The sequence below is a fragment of the Anguilla rostrata genome, chromosome 5 (assembly GCF_018555375.3).
Source record: "Anguilla rostrata isolate EN2019 chromosome 5, ASM1855537v3, whole genome shotgun sequence".
Taxonomy (NCBI): domain Eukaryota; kingdom Metazoa; phylum Chordata; class Actinopteri; order Anguilliformes; family Anguillidae; genus Anguilla; species Anguilla rostrata.
The window spans coordinates 15,927,786-15,954,778 of NC_057937.1; the positions used below are offsets into that span (position 1 = coordinate 15,927,786).

The 26,993-nt window shown below is 44.3% G+C and overlaps 3 protein-coding genes across 3 annotated transcripts in view; 1 reads left to right on the forward strand and 2 right to left on the reverse strand.

Annotated features, from left to right (window-relative positions):
• Window positions 1–13,597, reverse strand: part of dchs2 (dachsous cadherin-related 2) — a 29,720-nt gene extending 16,123 nt beyond the window's left edge. The window contains exons 1-10 of the mRNA XM_064335341.1: window positions 11,401–13,597; window positions 7,051–7,242; window positions 6,549–6,780; window positions 5,562–5,798; window positions 4,081–5,106; window positions 3,551–3,738; window positions 3,021–3,120; window positions 2,554–2,705; window positions 1,253–2,090; window positions 605–844 (exon numbers count right to left, since the gene is read on the reverse strand). Coding sequence (XP_064191411.1) covers window positions 605–844; window positions 1,253–2,090; window positions 2,554–2,705; window positions 3,021–3,120; window positions 3,551–3,738; window positions 4,081–5,106; window positions 5,562–5,798; window positions 6,549–6,780; window positions 7,051–7,242; window positions 11,401–13,155 — 4,960 coding nt within the window. The 5' untranslated portion in view covers window positions 13,156–13,597. The remainder of the gene's footprint in view (window positions 1–604; window positions 845–1,252; window positions 2,091–2,553; window positions 2,706–3,020; window positions 3,121–3,550; window positions 3,739–4,080; window positions 5,107–5,561; window positions 5,799–6,548; window positions 6,781–7,050; window positions 7,243–11,400) is intronic.
• Window positions 13,598–14,651: 1,054 nt separating this feature from the next.
• Window positions 14,652–19,650, forward strand: LOC135254818 (uncharacterized). The gene is made up of 5 exons (XM_064335343.1): window positions 14,652–14,969; window positions 16,802–17,002; window positions 18,010–18,212; window positions 18,702–18,842; window positions 19,221–19,650. Exons 1-5 carry the CDS (start codon window positions 14,833–14,835, stop codon window positions 19,427–19,429), a joined length of 891 nt encoding a protein of 296 aa, XP_064191413.1. The 5' UTR covers window positions 14,652–14,832; the 3' UTR covers window positions 19,430–19,650.
• plrg1 (pleiotropic regulator 1) lies at window positions 19,649–26,559 on the reverse strand. The gene is made up of 15 exons (XM_064335342.1): window positions 26,400–26,559; window positions 26,107–26,213; window positions 25,715–25,854; window positions 25,292–25,345; window positions 25,086–25,179; window positions 24,677–24,767; window positions 24,185–24,286; window positions 23,985–24,077; window positions 23,578–23,727; window positions 23,234–23,335; window positions 22,215–22,317; window positions 21,685–21,793; window positions 20,960–21,099; window positions 20,094–20,287; window positions 19,649–19,812 (listed from the first exon to the last, which is right to left on the reverse strand). The coding sequence occupies exons 1-15, from the start codon at window positions 26,406–26,408 to the stop codon at window positions 19,753–19,755; spliced, it is 1,548 nt and encodes a 515-aa protein (XP_064191412.1). The 5' UTR covers window positions 26,409–26,559; the 3' UTR covers window positions 19,649–19,752.
• Window positions 26,560–26,993: the final 434 nt, after the last annotated feature.

Here is a 26,993-nt window from a genome sequence, read left to right on the forward strand (position 1 = left end):
CTGTAACTAAATATGCACTGTAAACTCACAAATGATAACATCTCTCACTCAAAGTAATAAACTCACTTTGTATTTAAGTTCCCATCAAGAGAACATGATTGCTGTTCTTTGACAGCTGTGTTTAATACAGTAGGCCTGCATGGCAGCAAAACCCCTCCTTAGCCAGCCTGTGTGTTCGTGCTGCCCCCTTGAGGCTAAGTGGTTCTAAAACACCACCGCTAAAAAATAGAAAGCAGTGGTCATTCCTTTGAAGTCAATTCAAGATTAATATTACATTACATGAAATTTCATTACATTATATTACATTACTGTACTTTGGCAGACATTTTTATCCATTTTATTGATTTATGACATTAAAATAATAAAAAGGAATAAAAATGAAAACTAATACTTCAAAATATATTTTTTTATCTATTCTGCCTTGGGGTGGGAAGAAGTGATTATCCTCAGGTTTCGTTTCAGATTCGGGTGAGAGGTGGTCGGAACACGTGTTATTTTTCAGGCCTCAAACTTCCACTGCAATCTCCCCCACATTCAGCTATATTTATTATATGCAAGGAAGAAATTAATTCAATTGGGTAAAGCAGAGAGAAACTGGATATACCTGAATCCCCGTCTGATGCTGTGACCTGGATCACCGGTTCTCCAGGATCCCTGTTCTCCATCACTGTGGCGTTGTAGACGGTGCGCTCGAACACGGGAGCCTGGTCATTTACGTCCAGCACGGAGACGGTGAGGGTCTGCGTGGAGGAAAGCCTGGGGAGGCCGTGGTCCGTGGCCTGGACCACCATCACGTGAGAGGTGGACGACTCATAGTCCAGCGGGGCAGCTAGATGCAGCAGGCCTTCAGCGGAGGGAAGAGAGGCAGAGCCAATATTACTGGAAGAGATTACACTATAGACCAGGGCTGCCCAGTCCTGTTACTAGAGATCTACTGCCTGGCAGGTTTTCATTTCAACCCTCATTTGGCAAACCTGATTCCATTAATTAGAGTTCAATAAGATCTATAGCTGCTTAATGAGATGTGCTTTGTCAGGGTTGGAGTGGAAGTACAGGATAGTAGATCTCCAGGAACAGGGTTCGGCAGCCCAGCCAAAGACCCATCAGGTGCTCCCCAGCAAGCGAGAATCTACCCGACGACTAAGGGCACCAGTTGTCGGCCCGTCACCAGATTGCAAATCAGAAAAGTATCTTCTTTCACTTATGAGAGCACAGTTGATGTTCCTATTTCACATTTTAACAGCAGGCCTACCTGTCCTCTCCTCCAGAGTGAACAGGCCCTCCTCGTTCCCTGACAGGATGGCGTAGGTCACCAGGGCGTTTTCGCCCAGGTCGTCGTCCTTGGCAACAAGGCGGTGCACCAGGCTGCCGGGTTCGGCGTCCTCGAGGACGCGGGCCGCGCCCGAGGAGGCGAAGGCAGGGGCATTGTCGTTCGCGTCCAGGAGGAACACGTGAGCGGTCAGCGTTCCAGACCTGCGGTCAGACGCCAGCAGGGCCTGGTCGGTGGCGGTCACCGTGAAGACGACGCTCGGGGTCCTTTCCCGGTCCACCGGACCGGAAACGGTCAGGGTCCCCGTCAGCGGGTCGATGCGGAACGGCAGCTCCGCCCCGTCGCCCCCGACGATAGCGTAACGCAGGTCGCTGTTCCTCCAGCTCCCGTCCCCGTCCTTGGCGTTGAAGGTGTACACCGGCGCCCCCTGTGGCGGGTTCTCTTCCAGCCCGAACACCATGACGTCGTCGGCGAACCAGGGCGTGTGGTCGTTGACGTCCTCCACCGCGACGCTCGCGAAGACCGGGGCGGGGCTGCCGCGGGCCGACGGCGGGCCGCCGTCCTCCGCCTGGACCTTGAGCAGGTAGCGCGGCGTGGCCTCGTGGTCCAGCTCGCGGCTGACGTACAGCTCGCCGGAGGAGCGGTCGATCCCAAAGTGGAGGCTGCCGTCCCCTTCGGCGATGGAGTACAGGGTCCCGCGGGGCCTCTCGGGCGACCCTACGGACCCGACGACGGTCCCGGGCTGGCAGTCCTCCCTCACCGAGAGCCGCAGGTGGGCCAGCGAGACAGCGCCTCCACCCGCACCCTCAGAGGGGTGAACCTGCAGCACAGAGAGAGAGAGACTGGTAAAAAGGGGCTTTCACGCGACTCTGTGAAGTTTCATTACATAAATTTCCTAAGAATTCATTTAGCATCGTTTTAATCATTAATGCATTTGCTGCGCTGCGTGAATGCTTTACTGATGGTGAAAAACTGAATCTGAAAATGACAAAAAATTGCCATGGTGTCTGCTAACAAAATAGAAAAAGCAAAAATTTAAATCTGCTGAATAGATTTTGAGGTGAAAATCAAGCATGTAATTCTCGAGGGGCGAGTCTTGGGAACTCAGAGAAACTTTAATTTTCGCCCCTAAAATGAGATAATAGTAAGATAATAGATAATAGTATACACTGCTTCACTTTAAACTCTGAATCACTATACTATAATCACTATAATCAGGAATAAGCTCAAATCCAGGGAAACTCGCAATGGATTATCTATCCCATCATGCAATGGGCAGGCACCTGCAGGTGCACCACAGCGACGTCCTCCAGTGGTGCAGGTCCGTTGTCCCTGGCGATGACAGTCAGAGTGTACTGTGTTCTGGGCTGTGAGATATCCCCTGTGGTCCTGATCTCCCCACTCTTACTGTCAATCTCAAAAAGACCGAAGTCATCTGAAAAACAAAGCATTCCATAAGGGTTACATGTTTACAATTATATCCGTTGTATTAACTGACTCTTGGAATAAATAATTAATTCTGTATTATTGGGAACAGTCTTAAAATTCATTTTTTTTAAATATGTATATTAAGAGTTCTTACAGTACTAGAATGTTTACAAGACTTAGCCAGTTCATTAACAAGGACAATTTAAAGCAACACGTAACAGACAGATGTTGTAAATAACACAGAGCAAACACTGTGGCAGCCTCTTTGTGTTCTCAGAAATAGAGTAGCTCCACCGCTACTGTTTAGATTTAGTGAGCGTACCTGATGTCAGTGAGAACATGACTGTTCCATTTTCTCCTGCATCAAGGTCTTTGGCAAACATAGTGGTTACCACAGAGCCTGCAGGCAGTCCAGCCCAAATCTGTCAGCAAGTTGTGGCAGAGGAGAGCATTGTAGTGAAACAAACACAGAAGATATTCCAGTTTAACTCAGTACTGCTTCAAATCACATTCTATAGACAGACAAATAAAAGCTTTGTTGATTTTCACAGTTATATACACATTATTCCTTATACACAACTCATGTAATAACTCAACAATGATGAAATTAAAATATCTTATCAATATTTAATTTAAAAATAAAACCATCATAAAAGCAGAATAGGTCAGATTTTTACCACAAATGACTGCATACAGCATACTGCTTGCAACTATTTATTTACCTTCCCTATTGAATTCTGTGTAATTTAGCATTGGTTGGCACTGGTAAAAGTTCACAGCTCCATTGCACCACGTGGCGGTGTTGTGTGAGCCATTGCTGAAGATAATTAGGCTTGCTGTGGGGTCACTGACCTGCACGTTGATCTCCTTGCTCGCTGGCACGTGCAGGAACTGGGGCGGGCTGTCGTTGACGTCGGTGACGAGGATGTGAACGGCAGCGGTGGCGTTGAGGCGAGGAAAACCGTGGTCCGTCACCAGAACCTTCAGGGTGTGATGAGTGTGCGCCTCACGGTCCAGAGCTACCCAATTACTGATCTCCCCTGAGAGAGAGAGAGAGAGAAGAGAATAGAAACACAGAGAGAGAGAGGGAATGAGAGAGAAGAGAAAGAAACAGAGAGAGAGAGAGGAAATGAGAGAGAAGAGAACAGAGAATAGAGAGAGAGAGAAAGAAAGAATGAGAGAGAAGAGCGACCACAGAGAGAGAGAGCTTATGACTGTTGCTCACACTTCATAGAGTAAAATACTCTGCTGCTTCAGCCCATGGACTTTCTATCTGTAGACTTTCAACTACAGCCATATAAACAAAACATATTCCCCTGAACACTAGTGCAATCAATTGAGCCTTACCAAAATGATACCTGAAAAAAGTTATCTGTTCTAACCTGTATTGGAATTAATACGGAAGTGCTTCCCATCAGACAGCAGGATGTATGACAGCTGCGAGTTCTTCTCGGAGTCCCTGTCCGTCGCTTTGACTGTGCCAATCAGGCCCCGGGGGGCGGGGCCCTCCTGGACGGTAAAAAAGTAGGCGTCCCGAGTGAAGACGGGTGCGTTGTCGTTCTCGTCCAGGACGATGACGGTGACGGTTGTCGTGGCGCTGAGGACGGAGGTGCCCTCCCGGGCGGTGGCCAGCACTCCGAAGCGGTACAGGGGGGTGGTCTCGTGGTCCAGGCTCCGAGAAAGGAAGAGCCAGCCGCTTTCGGGGTGTACCCCGAAAGGAGGGGTCCCAGACAGGGGCTGGAGGGAGTAGGACAGGCCGGGGTAGGGCCGGGACCTCCGCCCGTGCGCCCGTACCTGGATCACCCGGGAGTCCCGCGGGGCGCCCTCGCCGATCTCCACCTGGTACGCCAGCGTCTCGAAGGCCAGGGCGTCCTCGGCCGCCGAGCGGTCCACGGTAACGGCGAGCGTCGCGGTCGCCGTTAGCGACGGAGCCCCTCCGTCCTCCGCCAGGATCCGAAGGGTGTACCCGGGCCGCCCGTCCTGGGGCAGGCTCCGGTTCAGCCACACCGTGCCCAGGTGCGGGTCGACGGCGAAGGGGCCGGCCTCGGTTCCGGAACCTTCCGTTCGCAGGGAGTAGCGGACCCTCCCGTTGGCGCCGCCGTCGCGGTCGCGGGCGCGGGCGATGAAGAGCGCGGTCCCGGGGGCGGTGCTTTGGGAGACCGTGATGGCGTCCTCGTCCCTGGGGAAGACCGGCGGGTTGTCGTTGACATCGGTGATGGTCACGTTGACCTGAGTGCTGCTCTGGACCGGAGAGCTGTCCGTCTGGGACTGGAGCGTGAGCAGAACGCGCGGCTGGGACTCGTGATCCAGCGCCTTGCTGGTGCTGATGAGGCCCGATGTGGGGTGCACGTGGAACAGGCCCTGTGGGTCCCCCGAGGAAATCCTGTAAGACAGGGTCTCCAGGGAATCTGGAGGTGGACAGAATGTCTCTCAGAATGTGCAATATTACTGTAGTGCAGCAATAACCAATCATGTTCCTGGAGATCTACCATCCTTTAGATTTTCATTTCAACAATAATTCGGCACACCTGACTATAACAATTAGAATGAGGTGTGCTTTATTAGGGTAAGAGTGAAAACTCACAGGATGACCTTCCCCAAATTCTGATGTTTAATATTTTTATCCACTTGTTGACCAATATCAAATCTATACCCTACTTGAATTGCACTGTTCTTAAACTACAGCCTAAAAACTATTGTAGTCAGAGAGTTCAGTGACCGAATAGCAGCCTGTTGCTAGCATTGCTGTCCAGCTATGGATTAGCTAAAAACTGAAGGCAAATAGTGAGGGTTAGGGTTAGGCTAACGGTCACTGTAATGGCGATGGAAACGCTGGTGGGCCATCTCCAACTCTGAAACTCACTCTCAGGACTGTCGGCCTGCACTGTGCCCACGGGAGTGCCCACAGGCGAGTCCTCGGGCACGGAGAAGCTGTAGCGGGAACGCCGGAAGACGGCGGGCGCCAGTGCGCTGCTCAGGATGTCGACGGTAACCGTGGCGGGGCGGGCGGAGCTCAAGCCCACCCCGTCCCGGGCAGATATGGAGAGTTTTACGCTGGCGGTGCCCAGGTGGGTTAGAGTAGAGGCCAGGTACACTACACCTGGAGGAAGGTAGGTGGATGTTTAATAAAACAGTAAAAATAAATCCTATATCTGATTTTACCATTGTGTTACGCTATACTTCCCAACATGGCTGCACCTGTACAAAAAAGGCCATATGGTTTGTGCATGACCCTCGTGTGTCTGTAAAGCCATGATATCAGAGTGAGGGGATAGAAAGGATTAGAACCTTAGCCCAGTGACTGTGGCGTGACTGTGCAGGTCCTTTATCCCAGTCAAAAGTCAAACACCAGGGGTTTTACATAGAGACTGAGTGACAGCATACACCCCATTGGAGAATGAGCTCACTCTGGCTGGGAGAACTCTACAGCAATGAAATGGCACACCTCACAACACAAAGACTAACTCATGCTCTTTACAGTAAAGTCACATTCATCAAGGAAGCCATATGTCTATATAATCCCTAACACAACAAAGATTTTGGATATCTTTTTTCTACATAATATGAAGTTGTAATATATTGCCAATTTTTATTTTTTTTCATTTTTGTAACACCAGAAGGGTCTTCTATTGAATAATATATTGTATATCCATATAATGTATATCCATGGCTTTAAAATATATTCAGAATGCCCCCATATATTCAAAGATTCTACTCAATGAACCCAGTATATATACTATTTCTTATATAGCAATATATTTTCATTGTGGGAGGAAGCAAGGGTCAAATCTGCTTGACAAATCTGCTTGACAGAAGCCATTGCCGGCAAGGGGGAAATAATCCCATTTACCTGTAGATTTATCCACGGAGAAAAGCGAGGATAAATCCCCGGAGAGGAGCTCATAGGACACCTGCCCGTGCGTCCCAGAGTCCCTGTCAGCGGCGATTACGTTCACAAGCTCCGTGCCGGGCTGGGTGTGGCTGCTGACGCTTGTGACGTAGCTCTCCGGGCTGAAGACGGGCCGGTTGTCATTGAGGTCCTCTACTTCTATATGGACGTAGGTTTGGGTGCTCAGGCCTCCCTGGGGAACAGTTCAAAGAGTTGTTCCTCCCATGAGTATTTTCACCTCAACTACACTCAAAGCATTGACTTCTAATTCAACTGCTGAAAACAAATCATATATAATTTAAACATATGGCCTTGTTTTATAGAATAATGAGACATACATGCAGTAAACTAAACACAAGCTTGTTTTCCAATACAACAGAAATGCCACATATTGCCACATAAGATTCATATTCATTCAATCTAGCCTCGATGAAATCGATGAAATATGCTGAATGACCCTCACCTGGTCTTCAGCTTTAACCAAGATGTCATAGTTCACCAGACCAGCCTCTCTGTCAATGTCTTCAGACACGCAGATCTCACCAGAGTCGGGGTGAATCAGGAAGACAGGGTGTTTGTCGAAGCTGTCGAGCCCACGGTAGAGAGAATAAGTCACTCTGCCAAGCTCACCACTGTCAGCATCTGTCGCAGTGACCTACAGAGAGAAAAAAAATACACAAAATCTGATCAAATGACACCGTAAATAAAACTTCAATTAAAATAATGAAATAGCATTTTACACATAAACAAGCATAGTTCAAATTAAATAACATTTTTTAAAAGGTATCACAAAAAAGTCAAATTGACATACTATGTACTATAGTATACCATACTATATCACAATTTGGACCACTATATATTTCCAATGAGTCTATTTCCAATGAGTCTATGACAAAGCAATTTGTAAGTTCAACATATGACATTCATAAACAAAACACAAATGTACAAAATAAAACCTTCCATTCAAAGGCCCTTGCAGATTATGCATCACCATTGTCATTCAATGTGGCAGACATTGTTAGGGTCTGTTGACAAACTACCCAGCCAGTAATTAAGTGGCAAGCAGAAAGTATAATTCTCAAAATACCATATGCTTCCACCCATAGCACCCATATTCATGGACTCAAAGCTCTAGCATGCCCATCTGTGCTGCTTACAGAGATAAGTGTGGATCTTATTAAGATATTAATGGTGGCACAGCTGTGGCAGTGCCATAAGCCCAGCAGAGGGAGTGGGGGGGAGGGTCCAATGTAAAGGCCCAGCTGAGAGGACGTCCAAAACCAGTCACACCCCCCTGGGATTAATGGCCCAGGACGTACCTGAAACCAGTAAAACTGAAGTTAACTTGCCCTTGCTGTTGAAGTTAAGCGGTAACTTGAGTAAAGACCACAAAAGTGACTAAACAAGAGCTAAATAACTGATGCACAGTAATATTGCCACTTTGTGACAGGGTGATTTCCAGAGGGAACATGGATGGATTGGTAAGATGCCACTGTTTTGCAAAGTCACACCATGAGCTCATTTACTGGAGCCCAAGGGATATGCAATTCTTAGCAGGTAATTTAGAGTGAACTATGCCCACTAATAAACTGCAACCCTGGGATCTGCCTCCTGTCCTGCGCTTGATAAAAAAGCACATTACTTCACCTGATAAGACACAAGCAGGCAAAGAGATCCGGTGACTGGTCACGTCCGAAGCGGCTTTTTGTTAGAAAGCAGGCGCTCCCGAGTTCACGGACACCAGCGCTATCTCTTAGGAGTTCCCACTGACAATGCCCTGCTTACCGGATTCATAACTGATACTTCTACAAAGCAAGCCAGTCTGCAAAGTAAACATGTTCATAGTGCAGAGTACAAGAGATCGGAACCAACAGGCTGTTTTCTAAAAAAGAAACAGCCAAGTTCTCATTCAAAGCACTGCACGCACAAACCCTCCTTTTCTTTTGTTTATCTGACAACTCCATCTTACACCTCTCATACATTGTTTGTCTCTGGGACCAGTTCCATAATTTAAATTTTTCACTGAATGGAGCGTAAACCACAATCAGGCCTCCTCAAGTTCGGTATTTTCAACAAAGCATATCATTTTAAAACCCACAAGAATAAAATATTTGAAACAAAACATTAATGGCTGCAAATCCATCACTTGACTACCCTGAGAAACAGGCTGAGGCACTCGTCACTGGAATAAATCATAACCTTATTTTATGGATCAAAAACTTTTTTGCATCAGAACGGTCACAGTACATTTATCTTGTATGCTGGTGAGCAGAAGCTGTCTCTTTAATGCTAACACAAGTTAAGAAAGATAGTCATGTTCAGCATAAATTAGGCTGTTTCATATCTAGGCATCAGAACTTTATATACAGCCTAGAAGAATGCAATTCAGCATTCAACAATTAAAATCAATACACAGCTAAATATGTATGCTACTAAATGAATAAACTGATCAATAATTAAATTATTAAATAAAATGAAAAAAGTATTGATCATAATAGCTCCCACTACTATTGCTTTTGTATTCATAATTCAAATGCGGCACTGCATACTTATAATTTCAGTCTGATGTCATTTTCCTTTTTTCAAACTACGCAACATGTTTCTGACAATGAATGCTTGCAGGTGGACTAAAGAGAAATATTGTTCATAGCGAAACCAACATGGTCAAGGTAAAATAATGTAGAAAGTGCAAGTACATTTGCTTGCATGGAAGAAAGACAATGCTGACTTATAGTGCATTGCTGAATGTTCATACACTACCAATCAAATGTTTTAGTACATTTTACTTGGATTGTAGTGCTCTGGCTTTAGTGAACTTTAAACAGTTTAACTTCTGTAAATGACCTCAAATGGCACAAGGTAAGAAGTGAATAGTTAGATGTTTAAAATAATATTTTACCTCGCAAGATAGTGACCTAAATGTTCATAAAAACCCATATCTGGTCAAATAAACAGGTAAACAGATTATTTCTGTTTTCCAAGAAGTGAAGTAAAATCAAGTTGGTTTGGGACAAATTGGACAGAAAGGTCAAGGAGAAGCATGTGGGAAGAACCATATGACTGTCCTGGTAGAAAAAATGGCATGAATATGCTCAGCAGTTATTACTGCAAAAGATAGCTATTTTGAGAAATCTGTGATTTAGATTGTATTTATTTCTTTCTTATCTTTCATTGCTTGAAAATTGTGGGTGTACTAAAGCTTTGGACCGATAGTGTATAAGAACAATGTTATAGGCCTCATCTTTATTCCGTTCAAATATGTTCTAATCCTCCTGTATATTAGCAAAGTAAAAAAAATATTGTTAGATAAAAATTGATGACTGATGATAAAATGCAAACAGGTACAATATTGAACTCATTCCTCAATTTCTGAAACAACCCCTACAAACTAATTTTGATCCCAAGAAGTCATCTTCCACCAAGTACTGTATAAAACTGAAGATTAACAAACTGACCCAACCCAAATGCATACGGAGGAGTATAACAAGCAGTCGTCTTGTCACAACTGAGTGTGTTAGGAGGTGACTAATCTGGTGAGAAGCACCGAGAGACATGCTATAAATAGCCAACGCTTATCCTCACTTTGCTGCTATCTAAGGTCTTGCTGAAAGACTAGGAAGAAAATCAACCTAGCACTGCCATTCTTCCAATAAAAAAAAATAGAAAAAACTTCAAATATTATTGCACCTGACGCTTGAGCAAAGGATTAAAAAGGCCGCTCGCTTTTAAGTGTATTGAGCCATAAACGGTTTAAACATAAGTGCAATAGGAACTGAGCATAGGGCTGCTCTGATTCATCATTTATATGAGAGCTCCAGTTCAAAGTCTTACTCGTATACCAGTTCATATAAATCAACCTTATTTGCACTGGGAAGGGCCGCAAATGTGAAGTAGAGGTTAGAGAGACACAGAAAGAGGAAGTAGATCTATAGTTTATGACTACCATGGTCCTAAACGCTTAAAGTTTTCTGCTTGGTCCAGAACAACTCAAATTCAGAGACCTGTGTCAGGCAAAAGTATGGGAAATAGGTCATGTGCCACTGTCTCAAGGTTTCTGAAATCTGTACAAGGGTGACTGCATATACAATGTAATAATGGCACTTGAACTCACAGACCGCAGTCTGGCAGGTATTTTGAAACTGTCTTGTCTAATAGTAGCCGTGAAAGCATGACTGCGTAGTTAATAGTGTCTTTGTGAAAGGGTGGTGGGAGAATAATGGTCTCAGCCTGGAGATGGTACAAGGCCTTGGCTCTGTCACATTGCATAAGCGCTGTGACAGTGAGGGGCAGCTTGTCAGGACCAGCCAGGAGTTCTCAACACTGAGGGCTTTGTCCGCACTGAGAAAACAGATCTCTGTCCTTTTAGTGGCAGCACTCGGGATGTGTGTGTGCATGTGCGTGTGCGTGCGTGTGTGTTTGTATGTCTGATGTGTGCATGTGTGTGTGTGCGCGCATGTGTGTGCCTCTGTGTGTGTGTGTGTGTGTGTGTGTGTGTGTGTGCTTGCACGAGTGTGTTTGTCCAGAGCATTGGTGTACTTCCATGTCACAGATTTCACTGTCTGTGGCTATCGTGTGATTGTTTCTATTCTCCACACATCTTTTAAGTATTTTACTCAAACAGTAAATTTTCATTTATGAGCATTTTCACCTCAAACAATGAGATGCATCTTTTTACTGAAAAGTCAATCAAATAAACGGCCTAAAATTAAAGGCCTAGAGTAACCTATAACAGAAGTTCAAGGCCTCTAGTTAAATGTCCTAAAAGCATCGACAGTAGTTACTCAAGGAAAAACTGAAATCAACATTGTCATACCTGAAGGAAGCAGGTCCCTATGGGCGTGTGCTCCGGAAGTGACACGTTGTAAAGCTGTTTCTCAAAAACAGGCTGGTTGTCGTTGATGTCCTCAACATGAACTATGACAGAGGTTGTTGCAGACAGGGGTGGGGCTCCTCTGTCGACAGCTACCACAGAAAATCGTATTTCGGCCTCTCTCTCGTGATCTAGACCCACCGCTGTGGTTATGAGCCCAGAATTGGGGTCAATGTCAATCAGGTAGTCCTGTTCAGAGTTCACTATTGAATACTGCATGACAGAGTTGAGGCCCTCATCCTGGTCCTTGGCCAGGACCTGCAGAATTGCACTCCCCTGAAAGGTGTCTTCTGAGACATTCAATACATACTTGTCCTTTTCAAAAACAGGTGGGCAGTCGTTCAAGTCTCTCACCCTGATCACAAAAGTCCGCTCGCTCTGCAGAGGCGGAACGCCGAGGTCGGAGGCCACAATTCTCAAGGCATAGAGGTCTACCTCCTCCCGGTCCAGCTCGCCCTCCACACAGAGTGAGTACAGGAAACCGTCTGAGGGTTTCAAAGCAAATTTTCCATCCCCACCTTCCAGGGAGACCCTGACCATGTCAGCTTCTCCCAGGTCAGGGTCTGACACAGATATCCTGGCCACATACTCTCCGACTGCGGCTCCTTCGGAGACCTCTGCCTCTCCGGACTCGCTGAGGAACATTATGTTGATGGTGGGGCTGTTGTCGTTGAAGTCCCGGACCTTCACCACCACCAGAGCGCTGCTGTATTCAGGCTGTGCTCCATTATCTCCCGCTCTGATTATCAGCTCGTGGAATGGCTGTACCTCGTAGTCCAGGGGTTTGTTGATGCTGATTATTCCGGTGGTATGGTCAATAGAGAAGAGCTCATTCGGGTCACTTTGGCGCCGGTTTATCTCGTAGGTAACGCGTCCATTTTCTCCAAGGTCGAGGTCCGCGGCACTAACCTGACACACCGTACTAGAGATGGGGGCGTTTTCCCATATGGACGCGTGATATTCTCTTTGACTAAATACAGGGGCATTGTCGTTTTCATCCAGGACATGGATCTGGACCTGCAGCGTCCCTGTCCTCTGTGGAATGCCCCCATCAAAAGCTTCGATGGTAAATGTGTACAGATCCCTCAGCTCTCTGTCCAAGCGATCCGAAAGGACCAGGTCCAGGTTGAATAAACTTTCTCCTCCACTGCGGTATTCCACCTTGAACAATTCCCCGATTGTGCCTTCAGATATGCGATAACCCTGAATTCCATATTCACCTTCATCCTGGTCGTGGGCACCTTCTAGCTCAAACTTGGTGCCAGGGGGGGATTGTTCAGATATATTCAACTGTACAAATTCCCTGGTAAATACCGGAGAGTGGTCATTCACATCCCTCACCACAATATTTACCTTAATCACCTCCCCGGTTAAGGTAGCTGCCACAAAATCATACTCATCTGTACTCTCCCTGTCCAGAACCAGGGCTGTGGTTATTATCCCAGTATCTCCATCAATTTCCAGGTCTTTGAACACATAGGAGTCTCTGCTCTCCGATATAAGAAACCCACTGCTCGGAATGTCCTCAGGCAAACCATCCCTTAAGCCTCCAACAACTGTTCCTGCTGGGAGCCCCTCTTCGATTGACAGACTGAGGTTGTACACCTGAGCAGAAGACCGACTACACAGTAGGGAAACTGCAATTAGCTGAAGTAACCTGGGAGTCACACAACTACGGTGCATTCTTTTCGACTGCATTTTACAACCTCCGCATATTTTCTGTGTTTAACGTCCTCTCTACAAAAACAATTCAGACCCTAGAGAGTACATACTCACGTTTCCACTCGCTGTTTCTCGCAAGTAAGACAGGTAAAGGACATTCTGGCGCATTGCTGCGCGCGAAGCAACTTTTCCAAAGTCCATTCTCCAACACCCAAAGCTCAATTCCAAAGCTCACATTTTTCCGGTGCGTAATTGTAAATCTTTTTTCCCGTAAGGAGAAGATTTCTCAGCAGCAAGTGGTCAGATGTGAGTCCGTCATAAGAAACAATTTAAGCGGCAATATACCACTAGTAGGACCAGGAATTCAGTATCACTCTTGTCACTTTGCCTCTCTATGACATGGGCTGCCAAACTGTCCCGGCGTCACATGACGTGTGCGACGAATGTGAGGCATAGCGAACTTGACGTCAGGTGCACGTATACTTCTGAATATCCTTCTTGAGTTTCGGGTTTATTAAGTAGGACTGATAAGAATGCATATACGTACTTGTAGTGCTCCGAACAGCATTGGAATATGGACGTTTTCATTATGTTTCATAAGAATGTTTGAAGATTATGCGAATTTGAAGTGATAAAAAGATTTTAAAGTGTTGATGGCCATTTAAAACGGTTATATATATATATATATATATATATATAATATATATTATATATATATATATGTGTGTGTGTGTGTGTGTGTGTGTGTGTGTGTGTGTGTGTTTACATGTACGTGTACATTAACACTGTAGAAGTGGAAAGACAAGGGGTCAAAAAGTAAAGGTTCTGCCATGTGTGTTTCTCCGAAGCATGAGCCAGAAGTTTTCACTAATTAATTCTACCTCCTGTCTGAAGAATTGTGCTAATTAGAAAATCCAGGTGATTGGAAGAAAATACTGGGGTTAACTTTTACTTTCTAAACCTGGATTTTCTATCTCTGACAGTGAAATGAGGTGAAATTAAAGACAACGTATTTATATAAGATGAAATAGCCGAAAATAAAGGTCCGGCAAATCTCGAGATGTTTGGCCTTTGTGGTTATTTGTCGCCCTCTCTAGGTGAACAATAAATATTAATATGTATTCAATTGAAAGCACCGAACGTCAAGTGAACATTTTTTCCAATTGTTTATACATTTACGTCTTACATCGTCCAGCAGTCCACCACACCAATTAGAATTGCATTCTAGCTTTTAGTTTTTTCATTTGCATAATGAGGACGGGCACACAACAAATACTGAATTATACACATTTGCCGAACCATGTAAGGTGCAATATCCTGTAAAGCAAATGTCAAATACAGATCTGTTCACAAGGCATTCACTAAACCAACAGAAATTATAATAAATTACATTTATTAGCCGGAGATTTAGAGAAAAAACGACTATAAATGAGGAATAAAATTCATCTTGTATTATGTGCTGTAGGCTATAACGGAGAAGGCAATTAGTAAAACATGAGCAGGTGTATCATTGGCTTGTACACTGGTAACCTGGCAACAGGTGAAAGCTGAGCTTAATCCCCGAGCAAACAAGCCAATTCCCCGTGAACGGTGACATTGTCGGAAGCTCAACCCCCTCTTATTGCATGCCTAACAGGACCTATCATACGTAGAATATTCATATTGTTTCATCATATTGGTACATCTACCGTTTTTATTTTCCTGGGAGGAGAAATGGCGCCTCATGTAATGTTATCTTACCAATGGGATATCCAAGCTCTTGTGAAAAGGGTTTACGATCGGCTCAAGGAGGATGGTTTACCAGTCTGGATGGACATCGAAGGTGGAGTTTCAGGCAACATTAATGATGCGTGAGTAAGGCTATGGGCCAGGCTACTGCTGTTATACCCTTGAGCAAGGTGCTTGAATTAACTTGAATTGCTTCAGTAAACAAGCCCATCCCTATGGATTGCATGCAAACAAGCACAAAATGTAATCTTAATAAATTGCTCAAGATAAGAGCATCTGAAAAATGCTAATGTTATGTATGTTCAAAATTCACACCGACAGGCTGAATTGATTACTATCTCTTGCATACCTGTATGTAGTTGTATGAAACGTGAAGGCATTTAGGTATGCTGTGGTATGCAGCAGGCCTGGGGCCTGTATTCCGAAGTAGGATTAGGCCTACAGAGGTAGCTGGATAACTGTGTTTAGTAAACCCTGCCTAATGTAGAACATGGATGACTGTAAAAAGATTTATTCTCGATTTTACTCCGAGCAGTTATCCAGCATTGAGTAATCCTGCTTTGTGATACAGGCCCTTGGTGAGTTGGCTCTCTATAAAAAAAACAAACCCATTCAGAACTGAGGAGGAGGCTAAAGTGGCCTGAATTTTTTGTTAAATCAAGTGTTCATGTGTCTGGTTAGAGTGAAAGCCCATAAAATAAGCTGACTGGACAACATTTCTTTTGGGACCAGAAAAATCGAGTCCAGGTGGGATTTTAAAATTCCTAAAAAATGTCTGGTTAGGTTTTGCTCATTCCAGACAATACTACAATATTTCTTTGTTTATATATAATGTTCATAATGCCTGCCTGCCCATGTCCTCTTTTTTGAAGTCCAATATATGGTCACCGCATGTAAAGCAAAATGGCCCTGCAGGTCAAAGTTAAATTGCCCTGTGTGCAATGAAGCCTGCCAGGACAAGGGCACTGTGGCCAGGTCTTGGCTGAGTTTCTCTGCAGGCACTGCAGCCTCCTAGGACCAGGCTTGGGTAGGCTTACAGACACTGTTGCCCACTAGGGCTATGTCCAAAAAGGCTTACTTGCCTACTATTGAGTATGTAAGTTGGTTAAGTACACTGGATGAGAATGTTTAGTAGGTGAAATTTTCTCTAAATATAGTGTACTTAAAATCCCTGGGTGGTAAACTTATTTCTGGGGTTTTGCTGAGTGTATTTGGGAGCACAATTTTCAGGAAGTAAACTTTTTAAGAGAGGAAGACCTACCTTATAAGAGAGGAAGAAACAGAGCTATCCCATGTAAAATCTTTGCTACAAGGGTGAGACATCTAATGACACTTCCACAGTACTGTCAGAAAATACTATGGATATTTTTTGCATACTGCCCATCATGCACTAAACAGTAGGCAGTAGGTTTAGTAGACAGTATATATTTTGAGGACATGGTATTTAGGAGGCTGTTTCGGACACCGTTTGGGATTGACTAACCCTGCAGCCACTGTGGCACTCCAGAGCCAGGGTTGAGTACAGTGTCTTTGTCATTGCCCATCTTCTGCCATGGTCTGAAGATGCACCTCCTCAGACTGCACCTGGACTATCACTACTCTGCAGGGCACTGCAAATTTAGGATTGCTCTTATCACTTGAATCCCTCTATCTTGTTCCTCTAGCATTTTCATGTCACACTTGTATCACCCATCACTTATATCATTGGCTTGATGTTGTAGCTCCTGGTCATGCCTCCTAGTTTGACTTACCATAACCTTCTGATCTAGCATACTGTGTGGACAGTTCTTAATGTGTTCATGGCTATGGATAACTGTTACTTAAGGAGTATTGTACCTTATCGGACCTGTGTTTTGTTAATTTTTCCAATGACCTTCAGTATGCACTTGATGTCGCTTTGGATAAAAATATCTGCGAAATAAATGTAATGTTTTGTGACACTCTGTTTTGGCAGGATAGCAGCAGGGGTGGAGGAGGCTGCAGTTATATGTCCTTTCATGACGCCAGAGTACCAGGCTTCACGCAGCGCCAAGAAGGAGCTGAACTACGCGGACACCCGGGGGGTGACCATTGTGCCAGTGATGGTAGCCAAGAACTGGGAGGCTTCCGAGTGGCTAGGGCTGATCACTGCTGGGCTGCTCTGGATAGACTTCAGGTGAGACTACCTTGTGTTTTGGCTCATCAACATGTTTGGGGACAACATTTACAAGCACATAAAGGAGACCATCGGGTGTAGAATTTGTCCATTCAACTTCTCTGTATAACATAATAATAAACTCATGGCACAAAATATAAATATAATGAGAAAAAGGTGCATGTGACATTAAAGAATTTAGAAAAGGCTGGCACAAATTGGCATTCTGTGATCACCAACACTTGTCTTTGCTGGTGACATTCTTAGACAGTATCATATATTGCCCAATGTGGAGAAAGGTGTTTCAGCTGAGGTAGGATGGAGAATATAGGATGCACAGCTCAAATCACATTGAACTGAATTCAGAGCTCTAAGAGATATAATAATCCATAGGAATAATGTTGTTGTTCATTCATGTTGGTGTCTTTTCCTAACCTGGAGCCACAACATGATGCCTAATGCTACCAGCAGATGGGGATGTTTACTAAAGACTCATTCACTCATTTAAGCAGTTACATTTATATGTAGCCTATATGTATGCGGCAAGCTGCCCCACAAGGGTGGCTGGTTGGCATACCTGCTATTCTAAGCTGTATATTAATTTTCACATTGAAATACTTCCCCCTTTGAGAACATTTCGATAAGATGTTCAAGTGGAATCCCTAGGGAAATAAAAAAATTATTCGCCAAACGGCTTGTTATTTTTTTATATTGGGTTTAACCACCGCTTTCTGGGTGGAGGGAGAATTTGTGGAAAATACTGTCATACTTTTTTGTCAATTAGTTGCAAGTGCGGAGGTCACAGTAGAGAAAGGAAACCAACAAAGGTAGACTTGCACACTGCAGAAAAAATAAATGAAAAACTCTTAGAAGAGGCTGCAAATTTTTATTCTATTCTGTAGTGTGAGTCTACCTTCTTTGGTTTCCTGGACTGAGAATTTGAAATAAGCATCTTACTGAGATAATGAAGGGTTTATAGGTGTTGAGAGTGATATCTGATGTCACTCTCAACACTGAACCTTTCCCAGAAATGCTGAGAAGAGCGACGACCACTTTGAAAAGTGCATCAAGTCCTTGGAGGAGGAGATCATGTTTTGCGCTGGGAACCTGCTGAGTGTGGAAGCCACGCCCCTCGATGTCAACGACACGCCCACGGAGAGACCCACCGTGAGGAGAAAACCGGGAAGAGGGTTCCGTCATGCTCTCACGGGACTCTACCTGTGGGAATCAGGTGAACGCCTGGGTTCCCTGGAAACGGTGCATCCCGCCCATGTGCCAAAATACCTCATAATTAGTATACACTGCACAAACAAGTATGGATGTTGTGCTTAGAATGAACATACTGTTGTGTGTGAATGATTTAATTAGAACTTAAGCATTTTATTTGATGTAAAAAGCATTTTTGTCTAACTATCAAAGACTGTTTTGTAACATTAGTGAGTCTATCAGTATATAAAAAATGTGGACATTTGAAATATTAAATGTCAAAATTACCGCAAAATATCAAACTATAAATGACCCCCCCCCCCCCCCCCAAAAGAAAAAGATTTAACTCCATATCACACCTGTGCATTTTTCCAAGTGAAAATTCAAGGCAAATAACTAGTAGAATGATTATATAGTATTGAGCACTAGCAGGTCAGGTGACCTGAACCTTTTAGTTGGCTCAGGCCTGCTTGCATTGGAATGGCCTTTGAGCCTTCTGCATTGATTACCATAGGCATGCAGATATTCCACCCAGCCAGTGACATCAGGAACTCCGTAGAGCTCCACGACTCTCCAGGAGACAACGGGTACTGGGAGGAAATACGGGGAGACAACTGCAAGCACTTCAGGAGCTTCATCACCAGTGGATATTTAGGTGAACCTCACTGTCTCACCATACCAAGCATTCATATTTATTTCTGGAAAGAACTGGTTTAGCATCTTCCTGCTCAATTATTTATTAGCTGCTTTTGCGACTTACTTACAAACATCAAATGATACAAGATAACCTTAAAGAGTAAATGACATGTTTACAGACAAACAGATTAATAGGCATGTTTATATAGCACCGAGCCAAAAAACGAAAAAAAACAATGAAGCCCAATTAGACTACACTGCCAAGCACAAACATAAAATGGTTCTTTCAAGTCTTGCATCCAAACACCTTCTAGGGATTTGTTCCCCCCTTCAGGCAATAACTGCTGGAATGTACCAAAAAACCAAATTAAATGTGATTCTTCTCCATATCCTGCAGGCTATGACCCCAATGGAAATTCTACCTACACCAAAGCCAGTCCCCACAGGGCAGAAGAGTGGCAGCTGATGGTGGACGAGACAGACAACAGTCCAGAGAGGGCTGTCATCATGAAGAATAAGCACTCCCAAAGCTTTCTCGCAGTGCATGAGGGGAAACTGACTGGACTGCAACACTATGATGAAAGCTGCAAATGGTTTTTGGAGTAATGGATTTTTAACTTCAGCTGTGTCTATCACGCAAGGCTACCCATGACGAAGTTACTGTTACTGCTAAGCCACGAAGACTATTGTGGAAAAAATAAACCAAAAGAACATCCCTTTTTAGAACATTTTTGCAGTTTTGGTGTGTTGGCTGTCTGATGGAGAATATGTGCAAATGAAGTTTTTTTTGTAAATCTGAATTTATAAAATAAAGTCAACAAAACATTTCTCGTATAAAAAAAAAACATTTATTCTGGGACAGAAGAAACAAGTATTCAATTTGTAAATTAAACTGATGAAACAGGAAAAAAGAAAAACATGGTTCCGCTTTAATATCTCTTCCTTTTGAGGATCTCGGGCTTCCAGTTGACTGGGTGGGATTCTTCAGTCTGTAAAAAAAAATTACAGAATGATCAAACCGGTAAGAAATTGTGGTTATAGGGGCCAACAGGGACCATCGCTATTCAACAAGTTCTTTACGCAACCAAAAGGCACCAGTCCACAGGAAATGCCTAATTTAAAACCAGCACCTTACTTGCAATGCTACCAATCTGATCCTACAACGTGAGCATCATGCAACACAACCAGTCTCATCCTACAATGCAGAGTGGGGAAGTCTTATGGACAGGAAAAACGACAGCAGATAAACGAGTGTAAAAGCTGGCGTTACCGCAGTGTCGTCCTCTCGGTACACTTTGATGGTCTTGTCGGCCTCGGCGGTGATCAGCCGGCTCTCGGAGTGGTCGAACATGCAGGCGAAGATGCCCGACTCGCTGTCCAGGGAGCCCGGCTGCACCGCGGCGTGGATCCGCTGGAAGTTGTAGCCGGTCCTCCAGTCCCACATGTGGATGGTGCCATTATCAGCTGAATTACACGGTGAGGGACAGACGGTGAGTCACACACAGCACCAGGTGAGTGAAAACTGAGCAACACAGTGATTCAAACTCATTGTCATACCCAATCAAAATGTATCAAATGCACAACACCCCAAAATTTTAGGCCTTTCTGCATAGGAATAAACTGTTGTACCAGTTCTTACAAATGGCAAAGTGATACAATTAAAGAAAAAAATTCCAGTACTTTTCAACTCGATCAAAGCTTTCAAATGCCAAACATCTAACAATACATGAAAACAATGAATTTCACAGCCTCATAGAAAAAACTCCTTTTCTGAACTAGATATTTCAAATGGCAAAAATGCCATTCTAAGGATGAGATGGATTGCACACTGCATGCGCAGTACATCTGCTAAATTAAATCGGCCACAGTCGATATATGCTGGGATTTATTTGTTAATATATATTATTTTCCTTGTCCAAAATAAACAATGCACTGTGAGGCAACGTGACCCTTGGTATTATCCTTAACATAGTTTATGTTAATTAGCATTTATTTCTTATTCTGTTTGACTGTGTTTGTTGAAATTTAAAAAATAAAGCGTGCTCAGATAGCAGACTACAGTCATTAAAGTCCAGCAGGAAGGCTTGGATATTAAACTGCATGTGCAGTACATCTGCCAGTCCTTAATCTGCTTACCTCCAGAGACCAGCACTCCGTCAGAATTGACCGCCAGCGTGTTGATGATGGCATTGTGGCCCGAGAGGTTCTGGATGAAGTTTCCTTCTGGAAATTTCCACTGTTTAATGTTGTCCGGGGAGCCAGAGGCAAACGTGTACCTGAGACAGAAGGTATCAAGAGACTAGTAATCGGCACATACAGTTCTTCCTGTATCCTCCAGGGATCCAGAAGAAAATTAATTTCTTTATTTATTTGTTGTTTTTGACATAAAGACTCTAGGATGACACAATGAAAATATTTTCAATAATAATGATTTTTATGACTGTCCCTTGTAACATACTAAGTTTCAGCATAGTGCAATACATGGTCCTTGTAATTAAGACTAGCAGAGTCTAGAATATTCCTTTCAGGGGACAAAAATACATTTCTGGCTCTTAGGAAGATATGCTACCTTGGGAGCTTTCCTTGCCACTGTTGCCTTAGGCTTGTCAACCCAGGCTTGCTTTTTGAGCCATGGACTGCTCTCTAGTGCACTACGATAAATGTTTTGTTAAAGGTGCTATATAAATTCTCTGATTTTATAAAATTTTCTTGCGCTCTGAGAATCACCTGACTGAGTTCTGGTAGCGGCTAGCCTACCATGCTTGCTCCTGTTCCTAGGGCACTCAAGTTAAATAACAAGACTGTTTATGGATGCACCTTAGCATCTCTCCACACCAGCAGAAGTAGAGGGAATGACTCACAGTCTGGGGTGCAGGACCACGGATCTGACGGATTTCTTGTGATTGGTCAGCGTGGCTCTGGTCTTTCCCGCGATGAGGTCCCACAGCCTGATGGTGGTGTCGTGACTGCCTGTTATTGTGAAAATAGGACTTCGATTGAGGCTAAATTACGTACCAGCGCCCTTACACAGCTCCCAAATGAAGAGTACCAGTAATGTTTAATTACAGACAGCTGCATGGGGAGTCCATCATAATGCGACTGCAGCTAATCTAAAGCAGATCCGTAAAGCTGATACACAAATTCTCAGGGGATTTTGATCCCACAGGAAACTCAAACTCCAGCCCTGGAGGGCGGCAGTTTCTCTGGTTTCTTGATGCATTTCAGGACTGTCACTGACTGGCTAAAGTTAGCAGGGCCTAAATCAGATGCTGTTGAAAGGACAAATCACAACAATACCAGCACACTGGCCCTGCAGGACTAGAGTTTGGACAGGACTGCCCTATCACATGAAATGGCAAGGCCTGTTGCATTACAGGTGTGCATTCCTTACCTGTGATGATCTGCGGCTCCACAGCCTGACACCTGACAGTAGCCACAGTGTTGGTGTGGCCGGAGAGCGTGTGCACGTTGGCTTTGGTCCTGATATCCCAAACCTGGACGCAATGGGTATGGACACTCACACAGTGAGATACAGGTGTCTGCCCAGTTAATGGATATCCATTGGATAACAATGGGTAACATTGGATATCCAGTCTCTGAAAAACTACTGAGTTGCTGTCAAAACTTCCAGCTATATTCTGCAATACAGCAGTACACCAGTGATTCAGTTGCGGTAGACACAAGGTTGTGTTATAAATAAGTAGAGCTGGGTGATATACCGTGATGATAATTGTCGAATGCAATAGCGGTCGTCGTCACCGCATGGTGTATTGCCTTTCGTTTTTCCCTTTAATTATACCTGATGCGGTAGTAAACTACCACACTTCAGAGGCCTCGCGAAAAGTTTCTGGAAAAAAGGCCACCACTGCTACCTATTGGGCGACCATATGACAGCCAATCAGCAGCAAGGCCTTGCAGCTTCCATGTGATTGATAAAAACGCACCACGTGATCACACGTACGACCTTGTACTGATTTGGGTGTTAATTCATAGTCAGCCAGCCATAGAAAACAGTGGTTTGGGTTTTTTTCTCTGGAAGCATCACACAGCCTCTTTAGTTTGGTTGTTTACAACCACTTCAGGTTTAATTCAAAATAAAAAGACGTAAAGAAAGGTAATACACCAGATGGTAGCAAAGATTGTTACTGCATTCAAAATTTATCATTGTGCTTTATCGTCCAGCTCTAGTTATAAGCTGACTTTCTTCAGCCATTGTCAAAGCAAAGTTATGGAAACATTTAATTATACAACACTAGTAACAGATCAAACTACAAATATATAAACTAGCCGACTAGGTTAGCTGGCTATTGCTACACTAAATACAAAGCACCTCCAAGCCAGCCCAAGGACAACATTTCAGAGGGAAAGGAGCTAAAATCCAACGATGCCACACAGCCACAGCAGACTCACCCTGGCAGTGGCATCTCTGCTGCACGTCACCAGTACATCAATGGTGGGATGCAGGTCCAAGCCATACACAGCGCTTAGGTGGCCGTGATAATGCCTGATAACCTGACAATAACAAACAGAATCAACAATGCTACACATGCTAATGCCAAACAAGACACTCATTCAGAAAACCCTCATGCACACCACTGAAAAAACATTTTTTGTGACCAAGCTGCTACAGCTGTACTTATTAAAGGCAAACCCCTCCTCGTTCTCAAGTTTATACAACCCAAATTTTCCAAAGAGCACTTGTTTGTTTTCCTCTACTGTTGACTCCACAGAGGTCCTCGTTTCTCGGCGAATACCTTGTTGTACTCGAGGTCCCAGCACTTGACCTGCTTGTCCTCTCCGCAGGAGAAGAGGTAGGGGCTCCGGGTGCTGACGGCCACCCCGCGGACGGTGCTGATGTGGCCCGTGAGGGACAGCTTGAGCTTCCCACTGGCCAGGTCCCAGATCTGCCGATGGACAAATGCGATCACTGACATTACGCAACGCTATAGACCCTTACAGACTCATGTCATCCACAACACAGTTACGCTACTGTCAAAAGCCCAGTTCAGATCAAAACCGAATCAGCTGAATCTTGAAGAGCATTACTGAGGAAGTGATTACTGAGGAAGTCCAGAGGTTCCAGAACCATCTCGGCAGCTCTTGGCCTTCTGATCTGACCGGGCCCTTGCTTGCGCAGTTATGCCAAGTCTACAAGTCTTACCTTGATGGTTCGGTCAGCTGACCCGGTGACGAACCACTGATTCCCCGGCTCCACGGCTATGGACCGCACCCACCCCAAATGGCCGCTGATGACCTGGAAGAGACGAGTAGCGGTTAAAGGAGCAGCGCGGAGGACAGAGAGACCGGGGGGCTAACGGGACGTGGGGAGCTAATTGGGGGCCGTTGGCGAAGCCTCCTCACCCGGTACAGTTTCCACGGGGGGTGCCACTGGGGCTTGGGCATGGTCGGGGCCTTCCTCGCCATCAGAGTGGAGTTCTTCATCCCCCCCACCTCCACGAGAGACTGGGCGACACGGCAGGACACAGGAGATGCAATTAAATGCAAGACACTGCTGGAGCACAACCTACTTAAAACTATAAAAAGGAACTGAAACACCAAAAACAAAGTCCATTCCACGCTCCAGTTCTGTGGTAGTTTGAATGCTGGTGTGATCCTAATGGTCTGCATTCACATGCAGAATTTTATGTAAGATTTTTGAGGCTTGCTATTGGATATGTACTGGAAATATTACATTTTTATGTAATAAACATATATATATATTAGAGCTAACCAGAGCGTGTGACCTGATAAAGTCTGTTGTGTGCCTGCCTGATGGTCTACATCTCGTGTTGTTGGGTAGGTGTGTGTATGTTATTATTTGATGTGCTCGGGGTACAGGCCAGATCCTCTCACCGTGCCGTGTAGAGGGGCCTGCGATCTCTCGGCACTCCCGGCATGTCGGTGAATGTCCGCCACACTCGCGGCAGTGATGTTAGCCTGCTGTCTGTAAGGGGGGGGAGGGTTAACATTACCCCACGTCTCTCCAAGCTCCTCGCTCCTCTTCCAGTTAAGGGTAACAGATCAAATAAATACACGCAACTCTTTCTATTTAACCCAAACATTGCTCTGTGTATCCAAATTAAAACGTTTTGATGACTTTTAAAAACTTTAAACTCTTTCAAACATTCTACACTGCTCAGTACCTCTCAGAGACTGAAATATATCAGCTTTGACAAATCTGTCAAAAAGACAGATCTCTTGTAGATACATGACCTATTAAGGTGGCCTCTACATTTGGTGCGGGGAAAGATGACGGACGCACCTGGATTGTGAAGGAGGCAGGGCCAGAGCCAGTGACTGAACAGCGCCCTCACTGGGCATCTTCTGCAACTGCGTGTCTGCTGTTAGAGCTACGCCTGTTGAGGGAGAAGCAAGACCTGTGTATAATTTTCAGACCAATGTGCTGAAACAGCTTCAGAAGAAACTCTAAGAAAAACAATAGCATTTTTAAAGGAGCTTAAATCATACCGGGTCCTGATGGATAAGGATGAGTTCCAGTGATGAGATACTCTGGATCCAAACCTGACAATGAAAGATATTTATAAAGGGCCATAAGCAATTTTTGGTTTGAAAATACCGCTGTCTGCAATCAATATGATTTTGAATACAATGTTTCTTGTTCAGTGATTCCCAAACATTTGATCAATAGCCACCTCTCACCTTCGAGGTGAGGTGTTTAGGTGCAAGAGAATCGTTTATCTTCCCTTATCCCATTTCCTTACAGAGACCACGAAAACATTAAAACCCACTGGACTAACTAGACTACATATGCACAGTAAAGAAATGTTTGTATCATATAGAAAGTGAAAATTATGCGATCAAACATAATGTGTCTTTTGAATATAGGATATAGCTTATAAATCAAAGTGCATGAAAGTGCTTGTCACATACCTGGAAGTGCGGGGTACGCCTGTGGACTATACTGGTCAGATGCGTGACTGGAGCCTTTGTCTTTCCCCTCTTTCAAAACAGGCATATGCAGAACAGCGCCGTATTCTGCGCGTAGCTTGGCAGCCATCTTCACCTTATGACTAACGGGTTAACAAAACAGAAGAACATAAAACGACCTTTTTATTCAAGCATAATATTTCAGCAAACGCCAACTTACCTATGACTAATACAAGTAGCAGCAAATACTTGCAATACTTGCATATCTAACGTGAGCTAAGTTAGCCATCATCGTAGTGTCCTAATATCAGGGGGGGTATACAGCTAGTATGCCATCCGCGACAAACGGCATAAATAAAACGCATACAGTTACAGTTGAAGTCAGCCCAGCTTACCTCTGTTCGTCCATGGAAACCGGTTTCGCGTGATCAGATACGAACATATCATGTGTTCTCTTCAGGGACCTGAACACGAGTGTGTGGACAGAGTGCTTCTGCACCTCCTGGAAAGTTCCACACACAAAAAACATTCAATTACATTTAATATACACCAGATTAAGGTAGAGATCATTTCTATTTAGCCAGCTGTAAAGTTGGTTTTCGCCAATAAAATAGCTAGCATGCCTGAAAATCGAAATGCAACGAAATCGTGTTAACTTTGCCAACCTTAGAAAAAATAACAGCCTTACCTCAGACATTTTTAATGTTCTGGGGAGCACGAAGAAAAATTAAGCCCGTCTAAAAAGCAATCTAAAACCAAAAGTTAAATTCAAGACAATAAGCTATACTGTCGCACACTTCCAGAAGAAAAAAAGAAAACAAATCATGAGGAAGAGAAAGGAAATAGTTTGCATTTTACCTTCCGGGACACTATGAACCCGTTGAATCTATTTATTAAATTACTAGCGCCATCTATCATGCAGGATGACCAAAGAAAGTGATCCCTGACCGTCCCCGACCCTCTCCCGGTTTGCCAATTTTCTGACAGATGCGGTAAAGACGTTAGTTTCGTTATGTTACATTAACTAGTGGTGTTTAACATGCTTAACATGCTGTAACGGGTACCAATAATCTCAAATATTCTGCCAGCTTGCAATGTTTCCTCTGAAGATTACCATGTTGGTAAACTTCTGATTAATATTTTGATAACCAGTGTAGATATATTCATCTGCTTTGCACGACTAAGACATTAGGACCAATGACTTTAGCATAACATTAGCCTATTATTTTAGTCTTAGCTTTAAATCTGTTTTATATAGCCTGTTTTGTTGCTTATGTACATG

What these genes read in the sequence shown, in the direction of transcription:
- LOC135254818 (XM_064335343.1), top strand. Translation starts at nt 14,833, where the DNA reads ATGGCGCCTCATGTAATGTTATCTTACCAATGGGATATCCAAGCTCTT. An exon ending in TCAGGCAACATTAATGATGC is followed by an intron (nt 14,970 to 16,801) that starts GTGAGTAAGGCT and finishes CTGTTTTGGCAG; the next exon opens with GATAGCAGCAGGGGTGGAGG. An exon ending in ACTCTACCTGTGGGAATCAG is followed by an intron (nt 18,213 to 18,701) that starts GTGAACGCCTGG and finishes TGATTACCATAG; the next exon opens with GCATGCAGATATTCCACCCA.
- plrg1 (XM_064335342.1), bottom strand. An exon ending in AGGCCCCTCTACACGGCACG is followed by an intron (nt 24,287 to 24,676) that starts GTGAGAGGATCT and finishes CGTGTCGCCCAG; the next exon opens with TCTCTCGTGGAGGTGGGGGG. An exon ending in GGGACCTCGAGTACAACAAG is followed by an intron (nt 23,336 to 23,577) that starts GTATTCGCCGAG and finishes TGTTATTGTCAG; the next exon opens with GTTATCAGGCATTATCACGG.